The sequence below is a fragment of the Macaca fascicularis genome, chromosome 6, assembly GCF_037993035.2.
Source record: "Macaca fascicularis isolate 582-1 chromosome 6, T2T-MFA8v1.1".
Lineage (NCBI taxonomy): Eukaryota > Metazoa > Chordata > Mammalia > Primates > Cercopithecidae > Macaca > Macaca fascicularis.
This window is the reverse complement of record NC_088380.1, coordinates 156769780-156782905: the sequence shown is the minus strand read 5'-3', so window position 1 is coordinate 156782905 and position 13126 is coordinate 156769780. Positions and strand designations below refer to the sequence as shown.

General features: G+C 44.7%; 1 protein-coding gene across 2 annotated transcripts in view; it reads left to right on the top strand.

The window, feature by feature from the left end:
* The window catches only part of PDE6A (phosphodiesterase 6A), an 82319-nt gene that overhangs the window by 38840 nt on the left and 30353 nt on the right, over positions 1-13126 (top strand). For both annotated transcript variants that reach the window (XM_015452122.4, XM_073994572.1), the window contains 6 exons: positions 3545-3592; positions 7878-8027; positions 8904-9047; positions 10701-10766; positions 10975-11121; positions 12207-12314. In XM_015452122.4, coding sequence (XP_015307608.1) covers positions 3545-3592; positions 7878-8027; positions 8904-9047; positions 10701-10766; positions 10975-11121; positions 12207-12314 — 663 coding nt within the window. The remainder of the gene's footprint in view (positions 1-3544; positions 3593-7877; positions 8028-8903; positions 9048-10700; positions 10767-10974; positions 11122-12206; positions 12315-13126) is intronic.

The following is a 13126-nucleotide window of genomic DNA, read 5'->3' as shown; positions in this document are numbered from 1 at the left end:
CTTTGGGAGGCCGAGGCAGGCGGATCACGAGGTCAGGAGATCGAGACCATCCTGGCTAACACGGTGAAACCCCGTCTCTACTAAAAATGCAAAAAATTAGCCTGGCGTGGCGGCGGGTGCCTGTAGTCCCACCTACTCGGGAGGCTGAGGCAGGAGAATGGCATGAACCTGGGAGGCGGAACTTGCAGTGAGCCAAGATCTTGCCACTGCACTCCAGCCTGGGCGACTGAGCAAGACTCCGTCTCAAAAAAAAAAAAAAAAAAAAAATATATATATATATATATATATATAAAAATTTGCTGGGCATGTGGCGGGTGCCTGTAATCCCACCTACTCGGGAGGCTGAGGCAGGAGAATCACTTGAACCTGGGAGGCAGAGGTTGCAGTGAGCCGAGATCACGCCATTGCACTCTAGCTTGGGCAACAGAGAGAGGCTCCATCTCAAAAAATAATAATAATAAATAAAATGAAATAAATATGTCTTAGGCAGGCGGGGTCATAAAAGGAGGTTCCAGGTGGAAGGAAGAACATGGGCAAACAACATGGGCATGGAGGCCTGCAGCAGTGTGCTGTATGTGGTTAAGTGTGGCTGGAGTATTAGATTTGAGACAGGAAGACGGCAAAAGATGAAGCTCAAGAGGGAGGAAGGGGTTAAATTATAGCAGGCCTTGGATGCCTTGTCTAAAAGGTGGACTTTTTTTTTTTTTTTTTGACAGTGTCTTGCTCTGTTGCCCAGGCTGGACTGCAGTGGTGAGAACTTGGCTCACTGCAACCTCTGCCTCCTGGGCTCAAGCGATTGTCATGCCCCAGCCACCTGAATAGCTGTGATTACAGGCGTGTACCATCACGCCCAGCTAATTTTTGTATTTTTAGCAGAGAAGGGATTTTGCCATGTTAGCCAGGCTGGTTTCGAACACCTGGTTTCAAGTGATCCACCCGCCTCAGCCTCCCAAAGTGCTGGGATTATAGGAGTAAACCACCATGCTCATCCTTAAAAGGTGGGATTTTAATCTACAGGTGGCAGGTAGACAAGCAGGAGATTCACATAGTCGATTTTCATTTTAGAAAGATAACTCTGGCAGGGCATGGTGACTCATGCCTGCAATCCCAACACTTCGGGAGGCCGAGGCAGGAGGATCACTTGAGTCCAGGAGTTTGAGACCAGCTTGGGCAACATACCAAGACTCCGTCTCTACAAAAAATTTAAAGATTAGCCAGGCGTGGTGGTGCACGCCCACAGTCCCAGCTACTCAAGAGGCTGAGACAGGAGTATCCCTTGATCCCAGGAGTTCCAGACTGCAGTGAGGTATGATCACGCCACTGCATTCCAGCCTGGGCAACAGAGGGAGACCCTGTCTCTAAAAGAAAAAAATAAAAAGAAAGAAAGAAAAGAAAGATGACTCTAGCAGCTTCCTGGAAAATGGATCTGAAGGACTAGGACCGCAGGCAAAGTAACCAGAGCACATTCAAGTAAGAGGTGATGAGAATCTCAGCAAAGGCAGGTGGAATAAAGAACACTATCATTCTTGCTAACAGCTGCTGGGTGCTTATCGTGAGTCAGGCACTACCTAAATTTAATACTCACAACAACTTTGACAGAGGCAAGAACACAAGAAGGGGACAAGGGGTCAGGTCCAATATTGAGAGGGTGAAGCTGGCAGGGCTTTGTGATTGGCTGTAGGCAGAGAGTGGGGAAGAGAGGAGTCAAGGCTAATTTCAGGCTTCTAGACTGGATGAATAGTGCTGTCATCACGCTTGGATGTAAAATGATGAAGTCAGTTTCAGACAAGGTAAAACTGACATTTTTTAGAAGCAGATGTCCAGCAGGTAGATGAAGAGACAATTCTGATGCTGTGGAGAGAGAAGAGTGTTGGAAGCAGAGATCTGGAAGATATCAGGACCAGATGGTGTTTGAAATTATGAGTGTGGAGGAAGGCACCTAGGGAGAGGGAGACAGGCAGCGGACCCAGGGTGCAATCATGGAGGGTGTCAGCATCTACAGAGTGGGTGGAGAAAGAGGAGCGTGTGATAGAGAAACAGAAGGAAGGTTCAGAGGTGTTTGGAGACCCAAGAGAGGGCAGTGTCATGGAAACCAAGAAAGTGGAAAGTTTCAACAGGGAGAGATGATGACATGCAGCAGAGTGAACTGGTAAGATAAGAACTGAAAACCCTCATTGGGTTTGGCACTGAAGAGGTTATTGGCGGCCCCAATGAAAATGGATTTGGTGGTGAGGTGGAAGCAGAACCAGCATGTGGTTTGCTGAGTAGTGGGTGGGTAACGAGAAGGTAAAGAATGCAAAAGAAAAGAGGAGAATGCCTGAGTGGTTGCTATGGGGACCATGATGGATGCAGGAAGGATTTCATTTTCAAGCATGAGAGAGACACCAGCATGCTCACAGATGGAGAGGAAAGAGGCCTCCAAGAGCTCTGCCATCAGGAGACAATGATGGCAACTGATAGAGTTGGTCAAAGGAGAGGTCAGAAGGCTGATGCAGTGAGCGGGCAGTCCTCGGACAGGAGCAGGTACAGCTCGCTCTCTGAGACCACAGACAGCCCACTCCTGTGTTGTCAGGCAGGGTCTCTGTGAGCCAAGTAGTACGTTTGTGAGAATTAGTAGGCAGCATTTCTCAAAGGATGATTAAAGGAAGGTCAAGGTCATGGTGCTGCAAGCAGATCACAGGCTGGATTTCAGCTCCCAGTTGCCCCTCAGCCTGATGCCCGTGTGCAGTTCACACATTACACAACCGTACACAGTGGCCTCACAGTGCCCTGTAAGTGTCATCTGATCCCTTACCAGTAGGGTAAACTGGTCCGACTTTCAGGAGAGGAATCTAGCAATATAGAACCGGAGCTACAACACCTTTCATTTATTATTCTACTTTGGGATTTATAATCCAGGGAAAAACCCCTACCTGCCCAAACAAAACAGAACCCAAATGTAGTTGAGTCAAATATAGTTGGAGTAGCATATTTTATTTTATTATTTTATTTTATTGAGACTGGGTCTCACTCTGTAGCCCAGGCTGGAGTGCAGTGGCATGATCTCGGCTCACTGCAACCTCCGCCTCCCAGGTTCAAGTGATTCTCCCACCTCAACCTCCAGAGTAGCTGGGACTACAGGCACGCGCCACCACTGCTGGTTAATTTTTGTATTTTTAGTAGAGACAGGGTTTCACCACATTGGCCGGGCTGGTATTTATTAACTTAAAGACCTTGGATACAACCCAAATAAGCAAGAAAGGGGGAACAACAACATGGGATACCCTCCAGTTACTAGTAATGACAAGTTGTAGCCTTAACTTTTTCAAAGCTTAGAAATTATTCAAGAGTGGAGCAAATCATAAAAAGTAATGTTTATAAGGTGACTTTTCTGTCTAGTAGCCTCAGTTAATAATTCCAAACCGTCTCGACTATGTCTACTTGATGAAAAGAATGTGAATGCCTTGGGCAAGAACATGGTGTTCCTGAAAATAGTATACAGTGCTTCGCTGGGTACTGTCTCAGGCCTAATCACACCTTCATTATTCCCCTTCACGGCTCTCAGATTTGCAACATCATGAATGCGCCTGCGGAGGACTTTTTTGCATTTCAGGTAAGTCATTTTTTATTTGCTGTCTTAGTCATATGATTTTTTTTTCTTCCCCCAAAAGCATTAGAATACATTAGAATCCACCTACTCTGCTGGGAAGCAGCCTCAAAAAAGTGAAAATATGACAGGATAAAAGTCCTGTGCCAATGGAAATGGGGACAGAGTTAACTGGGTAATTTCCAAGGTCCTATTCAGTTTTAACATTTGCACCCTTTGCTTTCTGGCCTCAGGATCTATTTTTCCCGCCACAAGATATACAAGATATACAATATATAGTATACAAAAGCTCCAAAGTTTCAGGATCATATTCAGACATTAAAGTTGTATTTCAATAAATATAATCAAAATGCTACTTTGCCAGGTGTTTTGTTGTTGTTGTTGTTTTCTTTTGTTTTTTTTAGAGAGGGTCTCACCCTGTTGCCCAGGCTGGAGTGTAGTGGTGCAACCATAGCTCATTGCAGCCTCAACCTCGTGGGCTCAAGCAAAGCTCCTGCCTCAGCCTGCCAATTAGCTAGACTACAGGTGTGCACCACTGTGCCTGACTGGCCTCAGCACCTTTGCTTATGCCGTTCTCTATCATCTCCTGCTCAAATCCTGTTCTACCATGTCCTGTTGAAATCCTCTCTGCCCTTCAATGACAACCTCAAACGCTACAACCTCTATTAAGTTTTATTATGATTCCTCTGGCTGAATATCATTTCTCTCTCCTTGGAATTTTTATGGAATATTGTTTAATATTCCTTTTGATTTTTTTTTTTCTTTTTTGGAGACAGAATCTCGCTCTGTCACTCAGGCTGCAGTGCAATGGCGCCATCTTGGTTCACTGCAACCTCCACCTCCTGGGTTCAAGCAATTCTCCTGCTTCAGCCTTCCAAGTAGCTGAGATTACAGGTGCCCGCCAGCACGCCCGGCTAATTTTTTGTATTTTTCGTAGAGACAGGGTCTCGCCATGTTGACCAAATTGGTCTCAAACTCCTGACCACAGGTGATCCACTCACCTTGGCCTCCCAAAGTGCTGGGATTACAGGCATGAGCTACCACACCTGACCTTTCATTTGATTTTGTCTTTTTTTTTTTTTTTTGTAAACAAATGTTTCATGGAAGATATCTTCTGCAAAGGCACTGGCAAAATGCTAACACTTGCTACAGTGGTGGGCCAGACAGGGGTAGTCTTTGTCTCCATGAAGCTCATGATTGCATGGGGAAAGAGACACCGAGCCATGATTAGGAGAAGGGCAGGGGGGAGAGGAGGGGCATTGCAGGAGGTTCTGGCTTAATCTGGGAGGAATCAAGACATATGTCCCCAAAACTTATGTTTGGGCAGTAGAGAGAGGAGAGAAGATTGTAGGAAAGAGATGGCTTATTGGAAGGAACTAGAATAAGTCAACAAATCTGAGTGAGAAATTGAGGGGGAGACTGGCACGAGAAGATTCTAGAGAGGTGGACAGAGGCCAGATCCCACAGGACCTGGAAAGGCACACCAAGGAACTTGTGTCTGCTATGTATTTTCCTTATGTCATCTTTTATTATCCTTGCCTCTGTGTTAGACTAATTCCTCTTAGTGAAATGTGACTTCCTTTAGTCAAGATTGGGTCTTATCTTTCTTGATATCCTCAGCTCTAGGGGCCCTGTCAATATTGATTTGGTTTAGCATGCTAGACTAAACAAATAAAAGAAAAACAAATCATTATCAATCAGGAAATAATTCAGAAGGAAATAAAAATGACTCAGAAAAGTCAGAATTATTTTTTTCTCCTTCAAGAACATTATGAAAAAGCTTAGAGAGAAAATAGTTCCAAAGTTAAAATTGCACTTCATGTGTTGTGATTTTGACCACATCAATGCAACAAGCCGAAGACTTGCTAAGAGTTGCTAACCTGACCACAACCACAGCAGAACGTGGTATTTACTCAAGCCATCCACTTGATTGCAGTTTAACTACACTAGTGAAGCAAATTTAATCTTGTTTTTAGATTCTGGTCTTCCTCCTCCAACTCATCCTCCACAAAGTAGTCTGAATAATGTTGTTTTTTGTTTGCTTGCTTGTTTTTGTTTTTGTTTTTTTGAGATGGTGTTTCGCTCTTATTGCCGAGGCTGGAGTGCAGTGGCATGATCTCAGCTCACCACAACCTCTGCCTCTCAGGTTCAAGCGCTTCTCTTGCTTCAGCCTCCCGAGTAGCTGGGATTACAGGTGTACACCCCCATTCCTGGCTAATTTTTTATTTTTAGTAGAGATGGGGTTTCTCCATGTTGGTCAGGCTGGTCTTGAACTCCTGACCTCAGGTGATCTGCCTGCCTTGGCCTCCCAAGGTGCTGGGATTACAGGCGTGAATCACTGCGCCTGGCCCCTGAATAATGTTTTTAAGAAACATAGGTTGGGCCAAGCGCGATGGCTCACACTTGTAATCCCAACACTTTGAGAGACTGAGGCGGGCAGATTACCTGAGGTCAGTGGTTTAAGACCAGCCTGGTCAACACGGTGAAACTCCATCTCTACTAAAAATACAAAAATTAGCAGAGCGTGGTAGTGGGCACCTGTAATCCCAGCTACTCGGGAGGCTGAGACAGGAGAATCACTTGAAACCAGGAAGCAGAGGTTGCAGCGAGCCGAGATAGTGCCACTATACTCCAGCCTGGGTGACAGAGCAAAATTCCATCTCAACAAAAAACAAAACACGTAGGTTAAATCAGTGACTTCTTTGCTTAAAAATCTTTAATGGTGTCCCCTTTCATTTTCAACAAAATCTGTCTTTTCATCATGGCCTTCAAAGGGAAGGGATTCCATGAAAGTTAGGTAGAGTGCTAGGGGCAGCCAGGTCTGAGTTCAATACAACTCTGTGCTCTTCGGGCAGTGTTCTCCATCCTTTTGGAGACACTCTTTCACCAGGTGCTGAGACAGCTGTTTTGCTTTCCAGTGTTATTTAAATAATAACAATTATCATCTCACCATGTTAAGGATCTTGAAACTTCAGGATTGGAAGACTCACCTACTCCAGGAAGCCTTCCTTGACTTCCTTTTCTCCTCTGGCTCCCATAGTTCCATAACGGTAACTCTCTTAGAGAACTTCCCACACTGCGGTGTAATTGCTGGTTTACCTTACAGATTATGAGCAACCTGAGGACAAGATCTGTGCCTTGGCTTCCCCAGTTTCTAGCTCAGTTTCTTGCCCATTCTAAATGTTTGATGAACCAATGGATTTTATATACACACACACACACACACACACACACACACACACACACACACACACATATATATATATTTTTTCAAGATGGAGTCTCTGTCTGTTGCCCAGACCGGAGTGCAGTGGTACGATCTCAGCTCACTGCAACCTCTGCCTCCTGAGTTCAAGCGATTCTCCCATCTCAGCCTCCCAAGTAACTGGGATTAGAGGAGCATGCCACCACATCCAGCTAATTGGCTAATTTTTGTATTTTTAGTAGAGACAGGGTCTTACCATGTTCTCCAGGCTGGTCTCAAACTCCTGACATCAAGTGATCCACCTGCCTTGACTTCCCAAAGTGCTGGGATTATAGGTGTGAGCCGCCATGCCTGGCCTCACCAAAGGCGTCTTATAATTGATCAAGAACTTCGTTTGTTCAGTGAGGCACATATTCTTTCCATTCCAGGAGAGAAAATGAAGTGTTAAAAGTAACATAGGAAGTCAGGGCAAGAGGCAAAATGTGCAGGTTATATCTAGGTTGTTAATTCAAAGTTACAAGAATCATAGCATTGCCCTTTTATGCCAGTCCCCTGCCACTACCTCCCATATCTGAAGGAGAAACATTACCTCTCTGGGCTGTTCTGCACATCAGTACATCCCCGTAACATACTGCCTGACACACTGGGCCTGACATCTGAGGGGTGAACACATCAGTACATCCCCGTAACATACTGCCTGACACACACTGGGCCTGACATCTGAGGGGTGAACACATCAGTACATCCCCGTAACATACTGCCTGACACACACTGGGCCTGACATCTGAGGGGTGAACACATCAGTACATCCCCGTAACATACTGCCTGACACACACTGGGCCTGACATCTGAGAGGTGAACACAAAATGGCTACTTGACTTAAGGAATTCCAACCAGATGGGTTATTTCTCGTGGTAGTTGTTGGTAATTAAACTCATGCAAAATCCAACAAACTCCATCGTCTTGCCACCTCCTCTCAGCCAATCAGGGTCATGATGTAGTGTGTCATGATGTAGTGTGAAATCTATCATCATTGCCTCTGTGGCCTGGAACATGAGGAAATCTAATCTATTCCTTCTCTTGTAGAAAGAGCCTCTGGATGAGTCTGGATGGATGATTAAAAATGTGCTTTCAATGCCGATTGTGAACAAGAAGGAAGAAATTGTTGGAGTGGCCACATTTTACAATCGTAAAGATGGGAAGCCCTTTGATGAAATGGATGAGACGCTCATGGAGGTATGGCTTGCTAGGAGGCCTTTTGCTGCTGGGATTCAGAGTCAGCTTGCTGGGGGAGGCTGGAGGGGGCTGGATGTCACTGGTCTATCACATGGGGCAGCATGGTTGCTATAATCCTGATTCAGCCTCATCAACCACTTTCTTCACTCTCACTTCTGTACTGCACTGATGTGCTGTCCGAGAAATCCACATTTCCTTTTTAAAAAATTTAATCAAGCTGGGCAAGGTGGCTCATGTCTGTAATCCCAGCACTTTGGGAGGTTGAGGCAGATGAATCACTTGAGACCAGGAATTCAAGACCAGCCTGGCCAACAGGGCAATATCCTATTTCTACAAAAAGTTAAAAAAAGATTAGCCAGGCATGGTAGTGCATACCTGTGGTCCTAGTTACGCAGGAGACTGAAGCAAGAGGATCACTTGAGCCCAAGAGGTTAAAGCTGCAGCGAGCCGTGATTGTGCCATTGCACTCCATCCTGGGTGACAGAGCAAGACCCTGTCTCAAAAAAAAAAAAAAAAAAAAAAAAATTAACAAACTTTACTTTTTAGAGTAGTTTTAGGTTCTTACCAAAATTGAGCAAAAAGTACAGAGTTCCTGTATATCCCCTATCCCCACATATGCAAAAACACATTCTCTTTTTGTGAAGTTATTACACATAAGAATGGTGCTTTATGTATGTTAGTGCTTTGCTTACATTGTGGTCACATCCATTCCTTTATCTTAGCCTTATAAGAACTCTGCAAGGTGGGCAGCACACAGTTTATCAAACCCACTTTATAGCTGAGAAAACAGAGGCCTAGAGACTCTTGCTATGAGTTTTAGAGGCGAGATTAAACTTAGGTGTTCTGTCTCTGATTCCTCCTTTCTTTCTTTTTCAGTCTTTGGCTCAGTTTCTGGGCTGGTCTGTCTTAAATCCTGACACCTATGAGTCCATGAATAAACTTGAAAATAGGAAGGATATTTTCCAGGACATAGTAAAATATCATGTGAAGTGTGACAATGAAGAAATTCAGAAAATCTTGGTGGGTAATGTTCTTTACTTGTTTCTACTCTAATACAGACTGCGTCTCAGAGATGTGGCCAGATTAAGGCAAAACTTGCAACTCCATGAGAGCATAGCCTGGGTGTGGGTTTGTGCACGGTTGTATCCTTCCTGCCTAGCACAGGGATGCAGCAGCCCTCAACATTTAATGAATGAATACATTAATGAATGAATGAATGAATGAATGAATGAATGAATGGATGGATGGATGGATGGATGAATGAGTGCATAAGCAGATGAGTGCCTGAGAGTGGTACATAATGACTGCACTGTGTGACCTGGGGACAGCTATTCCTTGCAGAAACACCTCATTCTTGGGGTCAGATGTTGGCTTGACAGCTCTAGAAACTCCATTTTTTACTGTGCTCAGGAATGAGGTGGTACTGGAGACAGAGTCAACCAGCCATAGCCCCTACTCTGAGAGGAAGCTTTATCTGGAAGACCAGTGGACAATTACCAGTTTCTCAGAGCCTCCCTCCTGTGGGGTCAGCTCACTTAAAAGACCCTATTAAGCTGGGTGCAGTGGCTTACACCTATAATCTCAGCACTTTGGGAGGCCAAAGTGGTCAGATTGCTTGAGCCCAGGAGTTTGAGACCAGCCTGGGCAACATGGTGAGACACTGTCTCTACCAAAAAAAAAAAACCCACAAAAATTAGTCAGGCATGGTGGTGCGTGCCTGTAGTCCCAGCTACTCAGGAGGCTGAGGTGGGAGGATCACCTGAGCCCATGGAGGTTGAAGGCTGCAGTGAGCCGTGATTGCCCCACCGCACTTCAGCCTGGCTGACAGAGTGAGATCAGAAAAAAAAGAAAAAAAGAAAAAAGAAAGACAGGCTAATGTTTTTAGAGGGCATTTCTTAAGCTGGGAAGATACCACAACAAATTTGATCATTTCATTTCAATAACTGGTAAATTCAGAGGAGAAAACATCCAGTTTGAATAAATTGCCTCATGATTTGCTTGACTCAGTCCGCAGTTTCAGCCAAAGAATGAGTATGTGCAACCTATCGGGCACAACCTCAATGAACCAGTTACAAGTTGACAGATTTTGCTCTGAGTCAAGAAGTCAGGAGCAAGTAACGGGGTCCAGTTCCCCCTCCTTTGGCACATGGGGACATAGGCCCAGAGAGAGAAGGAACTTGCCTCAAGTTACACAGCAAATGAGAGGAAGAACCAGGACTATGGCCAAGGCCTCCTTACTCCCTGTCAGTAATAATAACAATAAAACTATCAACAACAACATTAATTTATGTTAGTGCTTACTATGCGCCAAGCACTGTGCTAAGTGTTTTATATGGATTATTTAATTTTACATATGTTACTTAAGAATGACTTTGCACAATTGAATTTTAATTCACCAGTTACGTATGTTTATTATCCTCAATTTACAGATGAGGAAACTGCAGATCAGAAGCATTAATAACACTGCTAGTAAGAGGTAGAGCTCGAATTTGAATGCAGGTCTGTATGGCTCTAAAGTCCAGGACCTTGTGCATCAATGAATGTTAAGTGGAATCCTCTTTGCGCTGGTGGTTCTGTTGCAAGGACTTTGGAGGAAGGAGATAAATGGGAATGGAAACGCGGAGGCATGTTGTAACCTATTTTTTTTTCCCCTGCCATTTTGGGTCCTGGCAGAAAACCAGAGAGGTGTATGGGAAGGAGCCATGGGAATGTGAGGAAGAGGAGCTGGCTGAGATCCTGGTGAGCTGAACCGGGGCAGCACAAGGCCTGATGCATAACAAGTGCAAGGTGCTCCTGAGCACGCAGGGGTGTCTCTTTGCAAAGCCTGTTCCCCATCACTCTATTCTGATCCTTCCAGCAGACCCAGGATAGGGACAGGGCTGGACAGGAGGTGGGCACCCAGAAACACTTCATGTTTCCTCATCGCTTGACTCTATTCTTTACACAGCAAGCAGAGCTGCCAGATGCAGAGAAATATGAAATTAATAAATTTCACTTCAGTGACTTGCCCCTAACAGAACTGGAGCTGGTGAAATGTGGAATACAGATGTATTATGAGCTCAAAGTGGTGGATAAATTTCACATTCCACAAGAGGTGAGGTCAAAACAAACATCTTCGATTTCCCTTTTTTATTTTCTTACTTGCTTGCTTTAAAAAACAAAACAAAACAAACTCAATCTGTAAACTACCTTAAAAAGAATCTACCCTCAGCATTTAGGATTTAAAGAATTAGTCATGTTGCACAGATGAGTCATTTATAAGAAAAGAGACGCGCTGTTCTCTGTGTCCTGTGAAGTGTGATGTTTTGGGTGCATTGATTTCTTGCAGTGGGTTCTGAGATACTAAGCTCTGAAGGCTGAGAATAGACGTACTGCAAAAAATGGGTCCTATAGTTAAATGAGGGCAGAAAATGTGGGCTAAACCAATTTAAACAGGGCTCATTCCCTGCAGGATTCCTTACTAAGCTTTGCTGTGAGTCTAGGGGCATGGGGGACCGGAGAGAAGGTGTGTATGGAAGGCAGTGGGATATGGTGTGAAGAATTTCCTGAACTTGTTTGATTTTGATTAAAGCAGTGGTTCTCAAAGTGTTGCCCCAGACCACATCCACACCACCTAAGAACTTACCAGAAATTCACATTCTTCTCTTTCTTTCTCTCTCTCTCCCTCTCTTCCCTCTCCTCTCTCTCTCTCTCTCTCACACACACACACACACAGACACACACACACACTCTCCCAGCTCTGATAAATCAGAAGCTGTGTTAACAAGTCCTCCAAGTGAGTCTAATGCACATGCAAGTTTGAGAACCAGTGGATAAAAGAGTCCTTTTGTTTTTTTTTTCCCGGTAGAGCCCCTGTTAGCTTCTCCAAGGACAGTTGCTCTCCAGGGCACAGTTTGGAAATCACTGATGAAGCTCAGTCAGAGGAATGACGCATGCTCAGCTTGTTTCCTAACAACAAAACAACAACATCTTCTTAGTGTTGAGCAGTTTGCAAAGTACTTTCACAGCATAATTGCATTTATTACAAGTTCTCACCTCCTGGCCCAATGATGGGGTTGGAGGACCTTGAGCCTCAAAAGAGAGGGCCATGGGCTATGCTTTCTTCATGTTTTTGTTATTCCAACCCTCATGAGACCATTTCAGGTGTGTCCTGCCTCACTGATGTGCATGTGTTCACAGGCCCTGGTGCGGTTCATGTACTCCCTGAGTAAGGGCTACCGCAAGATCACCTACCACAACTGGCGGCACGGTTTCAACGTGGGACAGACCATGTTCTCCCTGCTGGTGGTATGGTGGGGCTGGTGGGGCTGGTAGGGTGGGCTTGCATCACACTAGACAATCTCATGCAGACTTTACATGGTAGCAATAGCATTGTTCTTCTTTCTCTATTTGTTGCCTTTTAAGAATGACATGAAAGCAGTACAAGTTTAGTGTAAAAGGATTCCAAGAATAGAGATGCATATAAAACAAAAAGTGAAAGAAAGCTGCAAGCTACCCCCAACCTCAGTCTGTTTATTTGGGGGTAACCATGTCACAGGTATAAAAATAGTTCAACAGGGCCGGGTGCGGTGGCTCACGCCTGTAATCCCAGCACTTTGGGAGGCCGAGGCTGGTGGATCACGAGGTCAGGAGTTCAAGACCAGCCTGGCCAAGATGGTGAAACCCCATCTCTACTAAAAATACAAAAATTAGCCAGGCGTGGTGGCAGGCGCCTATAATCCCAGCTACTTGGGAGGCTGAGGCAGGAGAATCACTTGAACCCGGGAGGCAGAGGTTGCAGTGAGCTAAGATCAGGTTACTGCACTCCAGCCTGGCAATAGAGTGAGACTCTGTCTCAAAAAAAAAGAAAAAAAAAAAAAATCAACAGTTCAATTGGTCATTGGTTATAGTCTTTGTTTGGGGCATAATGACAATTAGGAACATATTTCATTTTTCAATGGCCTCATATAAAGAGGTATCCATTTCTGTAGTTAGCCTGGCAGTGCAAGTCATAGTAATCTGGAAATCCACTTAAAAAAATAAAGATTAGAAAACCTTGGAATAGAAAAGTTTGCCATTCACCATTCAAGATGCCTGCAAACCACCTGTTAGCTGCTCCC